Genomic DNA, 6,016 nt, shown 5'->3' with positions numbered 1-6,016 from the left:
ATTCAGAAGCGCCAGATTGTCATAGCAAAGTCAGAATGACCTCCTCTCCTAGGTTCACGAAACGGTCGTCCATAAAATGCATTGCTGTTCTGTTGTAAGTAATCTTAAAGATTCCTAAATGCATCTACTTTCGGAAGGCCAAATAAAGTGCTTTTGCTTTCGCCTAGAAACACACAGCGTCTCCCTGACATGCTGCTTCAACACTAACTGCAGTTACTGAAACCACGCCTTCTTTCTTTGCATGCACATTTGGGCGGCATTATGCTAATATTTCCACATAGTGAGGTAGATATGTGGGGGCATGTTAGAACGAGCCGTTTTAGGGGGGCGTGGCAGAGTCTTAACTTTGATAAAGAATATCTCTTTGGTTTTGAGACTTTAGTTTTTGCAACTTCAGGGATCTTATCTATGCACAATCAGCTTGTAACACTCCAAGGAGAAAGGAAAACTAGAAATCGCATCATATGACCCCTTTAAACATTTTTATGTGAGTATTATGACACAAGTGAAGTACAAAGCTTTGTTACAAGAGAAAAAATAGCAGGCAAATATTATATTGCGACCATGCTTTCGGATTCATGCCATTCGATACATTGAAAGCCATACACAGCTTTGTGTTCTGTGTTGCTGTTTGGTCACGAATTTCCACAAATTTAATAATATTTATTGTCTCACCCTCTAATTTCGCAGGTTTATTTTATTGTCATTCACTTTTAATCCCTGTTTTCTTACTGTGATAAACATGCGGTGGGAAATAAAAGATTTTGTGGCTGTGAATTAAGAATTTGTTCCTATGATTTAATCATTCATTCCCAAATTAATAAAACATGGACCATGGCCACAGATTCGTAGGAACAAATTAACAAGTTGTAGGAATGAATTATATATAGGCCTATGTCATGCTCGTGTCCCACAGCCCGGTCAAAGCGCAGAGGCTAATATGAAACAAGTAGCCTATCAGGAGAAATTACAATTAAACATGACTTAGTCAAACTTTTTGTAGTAAAACACAAAAAAATCGAGGTTGTTCACTGTTTTCAGACGTGTTTCAAATTTTGGTAATAGGATTGCAGATATTGTAGACCTCAGAAAATAAATGAATGAATAAATGAGATGATCAGTCTAGTGGTTTGCCAAAGGTTAAGCAGCTCGCTTCACTGACCGTTTTCTGAAAAGACAAATAAATGAGTCGGATCGAGTTTTGCACCTTTTTACATGGAAAGTGAATGTTCTGTTGTCGTCTTCTCTGCCTGTAGAGGAGCAGCTGCAGATCCTGGAGACGCGCTACGATGTGGTCATATCGGGGAAGCACAGCATCGGCCAGTCGCGGCGAGCTAAAGTCCTGAAGAAAGAGATGACGGTACTGAAGCGGAAACTGGCGCACCATCGCGAGGGCATCTGTGGCATGGGCAGCCTCGAGTCGGGCCTGTCTCTGGAGCGCGGCTCGGTCCTCGCGCATCACGCCTCGGGGGAAAACCGTCACGATGAAGGAGAGAGCAGCAGCCACGAGATCGGTGGGAAAGGTCAGAAAATACCACAAACCGCTTTGAACCAACCCCAGATAACACTGTGTCATGCAGCTCATCCAGTTTTTCTGTGATGCCTCAAATCGTGCAGCTTGTTGAGGAGAGGTATGCTGTTAGTTTAAACAACAATCAGACTTGAGATTTTCCCCCGGTGGAGAATAAAACAGGTTAAATAAATTGCATTAAAGGAGGGAGCCGAGCCATAGAGAGCAGAATATCACAGTAGTACTCAACATGGGCAAACACCGTTCATATTTTCATCAGAAAATCTAGATGCTTTTTCATTCTTTTTATGCTGTATTTGAATATGCAGTATAATTTTGTTCATCTAGAATAGTACATTACATAATCCAATAAACTTTGGATATAAAGTAAAATATGAAGAGTTTCATGACCACACAAACCAGGTTACTCGTATTATTATTATTAAATATGTAGGCCTAATGTTTTAACATATGAACATAATGTTGGTGGGAATGGTTGAGCACTAGATGGCATGCTTCTGTTCATAGATGGCACATCTCAATTAAAACGTATAGTGTTATTTCTTTGTAAATTAAGGAACCTCCCATTGGACTTAAAATGACCATATAAATGAGTTAAATAATATAATTGGCCACAAGTAGCTGATTTGTGTTGGATTTAACCATGCAGGAGGATACACCAGTTTCTGTTGGTCCACGTCAGTAACTAAAAGAAAAGACGGCGTACTGTTTTATCTGCTCTCATAAAACTTAACATTTGACCCAAACAAGGTCTTCGTCAGGTCTTTGCCGCTTTAATAGCTACCACACACATACCACACCATCTCAGTATTTTACATTTGAATTCAGTCATCCTCAAAAACTGATTCTTTTTAAATGGACACATATTTAGGCTTTTCTTCCTCTCTGTAGATCTGAGCACATCATCTTCAGCTCTGGCCCCTGAGGTCGGCCGGCGTACCTCTGTCCTCTTCTCCAAGAAGAACCCTAAAGCGGCCGGGCCTCCCAAGCGCCCGGGTCGACCCCCTAAGAACCGAGAGGCGCTGCATGGGCCAGGGCTGCTGGGGTCCAGTCCAATAGGCCCTCCGCAGCTCGCCTCATCCCGCAAGAGAGCCCACAGTCCCCAGTCCAGCTCCAGCTCTGAGTTCGACAGTGAACACGATCACCTCATCCTGGGTACGTCTGTTCCAATCCACACACTCATAGAAGCACCCTTCTAAGGCAGCATCATGACTGACATGCAGCCTAATAAACCATACATTCATGGCATGCTGCAGAGTTAACCATTACTAAATAATGGATAACCACATTTAATTAGATGTGAGTATTTTTAAAAAGTACTTCTGGATATTTGATGAATATGACTTTGTGAGAGCAAGTTTCATGTAAAGACCAGGTGACATTACAGACTGGTAGGGATGTAATGATATCGAAATCTCACAATACAATAATATCACGACATGAAGTCCACAATACGGTATTTATTGCGATATTTAAAAAAAAAAAAAAAAGACCATTGAAGAATTGGAATAAAATGAAAATTGTGTTCATTTTAAGGTTAAATTATACTATCTAATGCACTTTGAGAGTTCAAAATTAAGAGCTCCGACCCTTATTCTTAACTAAGAAAACTAAAATCAGAAAGAAGTCAGTGAATTGACTTGTAGCTGAACTTTAAAGGCGACCCTCTTTTTATTTGTGATCTACGGTCTCAGTCTAAATTACATCCACACTGGGGTTTTAGGAAGCCAAGCAAATTAGAATAAAATAATAACAACGACAGTAATAGCCATATATTGTAAAACAGTTGCACTGTAAAATAAATGAAAATGAATATTTCATAGGCATATTATTTTTGCTTTACACTACAGTAGGGAAATGACAATACTTCTTTCCTAATTTCTACACTTGAAAGAGATATTTTGAATTTGGACTGCGTTTAAACCGCTAGCTGTCAGCAATTCATACTGCACTTTAACGCTTTTATTTTGAAGGAAACTCCAGCTCAGTGAAAACAGACTTACAAAAACCTGTCTCGCTACAGATCTAGTGATATGCTGTTGTGAAAATAAAGCCTTACTGGTGGCTGTTTCATTCCCAAACGCACGCTAAACTCACAGCACATGCAGTAAATGAGTTGACTGCATTCATTCAGTGTGAACAGAGCCGTTCTGAGACATAAATAAATAAATGTGTGAGATTAATGTTATTTTAAAAATCCTATATACAGTATATACATTTTAAAACAACTAACAGGAACTCGTTACAAGTTAGGGCTGGAATATTATAATAAATCATTACTGTTGATTATTGCTTTTGCTATTGTAATGATTATTGTTTAATAAGAGCATACAAACCATTTTTGTGTTTGGGGAAATGACGTGTCATATTCTTAGGCTACTCAGGCAAAACAATCTGAATTAGTTTAGTGCTTTTTTATGCATTAGAAAATCAAAATCACTGACGATCTGTACACTGCCAAACGAATGTCCTACTCCGATTATAAACTACAAAGTGCAGATATGATGTGAGCACTTGCAAGAGTGCAGCGCAGCAGATTTCTTCCCTGCTGACTAGTCTGAACGCATCTGAATGGCCATTGCATTCATGCGCTCAACACATATATTTTGTTGCCATTTTTGCCCCAGGTCCCTATTAATTTCTGACTGTGGCCTCTATACAGCTACATACAGTCTCTGGCAACACAAACAAATTTGCGTATGAAAGCTAAATATCAGTTAGACTTCAAATAGTCATCATAGCCAAATGCTGTCTGGTGCACATCACAGTTTAAACAGACAGCAGCCATGAGGACGAGTAAATCTGTGAACCCTGATACTACCCTGTGTTCACATGAGCATGCAGTGGAGTCCCGTCACATTCAGTAATGCTGCAGAGAATGCACTGGCAGATGTGACTGGAGGCGGTGAAGTTACAGCCTCAGCTCAGCACACTTCTATATTTGTTTTGCTGCTGAGAGACTTCTGCGGTTCTTCATTGAATCCTGCTGTTTTAACTGGATGCATGTCAAAGTTTCAGTCATCACTGCTCATATTCACACACTGACTATGAGGAAACTCCCACACTTCTCTGTGAGTCAGATGTTTTCTGTAATGAGGCTTGAATGCTGGGAAGTCCCCACCAGCAGAAGACTAATGAAGACACCAGGGTGAGTGCTCGAATGGAAAACAAAGCCTGGTTCACCAAAAAAAATCACTATTTACCCACCCTAGTGTCGTTTACTTTTTCAGTGGAAATCTACAAATGTTGATCATGCAGCTCTTTTCTGTACAGCGGCTGTTTAGGCTCAAAAACGAAGCATGACATCCGTATGATTGGAATTTTAATCCTGTCATTTACATCATTCACCGTGTCAGTGATGCACATGACTGGAGAGTAATTAGGCTTGTCAGATTGTCATAATTAGAACAAAACCTGACAGCTTTCATAATTTTCAATATCACCCGATAATGAATTGGTAACTTAAATTAACAAATAACAATGAGTTATGCAAGTAAATCCAACCTTTACGTACATCACATCAAAAGCTATATACTATAAATCAAATCTCCGCTACTATATAAACTTTGTCAGTAGCCAAGTTTCCATCCAAAACTGCAAATGTAACTTTTGTGCAAAATTGGAGTATCGCATAAAACGTATGCGAATAAGCACCGTTTCCATCCAACGAGTCAAAGAGAACAAAATCATCACTTCCTGATAAACTGGCACTTAAATACTTAAATCGCTAAGAAAAGTAGGAGAAGCCACTGAATATAATAATTTTCTTTTATAATAAATTGCACCTTGTGCCTCAGAACGAGCAGATGTAACGGTAAATGCGATCTTGCTCTCGAAGGTGGATGTTTGGGAACGCAGTCATGTAAGACGGTTCTGGGAGACAATTATACAGAAATACTTTGACGACAGACTTTGCTCGGGCATTTCAGAATGACCATGACAACATTTCAAATGCGGTGGAATGAGATCGGTCCACTGGTTTGTCAGGTTTTGCCATCCCATAGCGCCGAGTCGCATGACTTTTTTGATGCGCTTGGAGGAATTCGGCAGATGTTTCCATCTCCCATTATTTACATTAACCCTCTTTCGCACAAGTCAAAAACCACCTCAAGCGAGCGTAAAAACTTTTTTGCAAATGAAGGGATTTTTAATTGAAATTGGGCATTTCCATCACTTGTTTCTGATGCGATACATCACTTAAAAACAGGGTGATGGAAACATAGCTAGTGTAACTGTGTTTCTTTTCATGCTGTGCACGTCTCAGATCTTCACAGTAATGGTTTTGGTGGAAGCAGTCAGCCGAAGACCGAGAGTTTCCTGGTGTACAGGAACGAGCGCAGTCTGCCACGCTCCAGCTCCGACTCAGAGTCCACCAGCAGCAGCAGCAGCAGCGCCGCGTCTGACAGGACCAGGTACACACTCTCACACAGACACAGACACACTCTCTCACACACAGACACACACACACACAGACACTCACACACA

The 6,016-nt window shown here is 40.3% G+C and overlaps 1 protein-coding gene across 2 annotated transcripts in view; it reads left to right on the top strand.

The window, feature by feature from the left end:
• Positions 1-6,016, top strand: part of LOC107548749 (bromodomain and PHD finger containing, 1) — a 55,999-nt gene that overhangs the window by 46,749 nt on the left and 3,234 nt on the right. For both annotated transcript variants that reach the window (XM_016229557.1, XM_016229556.1), the window contains exons 10-12: positions 1,257-1,523; positions 2,423-2,686; positions 5,796-5,943. In XM_016229557.1, coding sequence (XP_016085043.1) covers positions 1,257-1,523; positions 2,423-2,686; positions 5,796-5,943 — 679 coding nt within the window. The remainder of the gene's footprint in view (positions 1-1,256; positions 1,524-2,422; positions 2,687-5,795; positions 5,944-6,016) is intronic.

Source organism: Sinocyclocheilus grahami, unplaced genomic scaffold (genome assembly GCF_001515645.1).
Source record: "Sinocyclocheilus grahami isolate Dianchi unplaced genomic scaffold, SAMN03320097.WGS_v1.1 scaffold354.1, whole genome shotgun sequence".
Lineage (NCBI taxonomy): Eukaryota > Metazoa > Chordata > Actinopteri > Cypriniformes > Cyprinidae > Sinocyclocheilus > Sinocyclocheilus grahami.
This window is presented reverse-complemented; position numbering and strand designations above follow the sequence as displayed.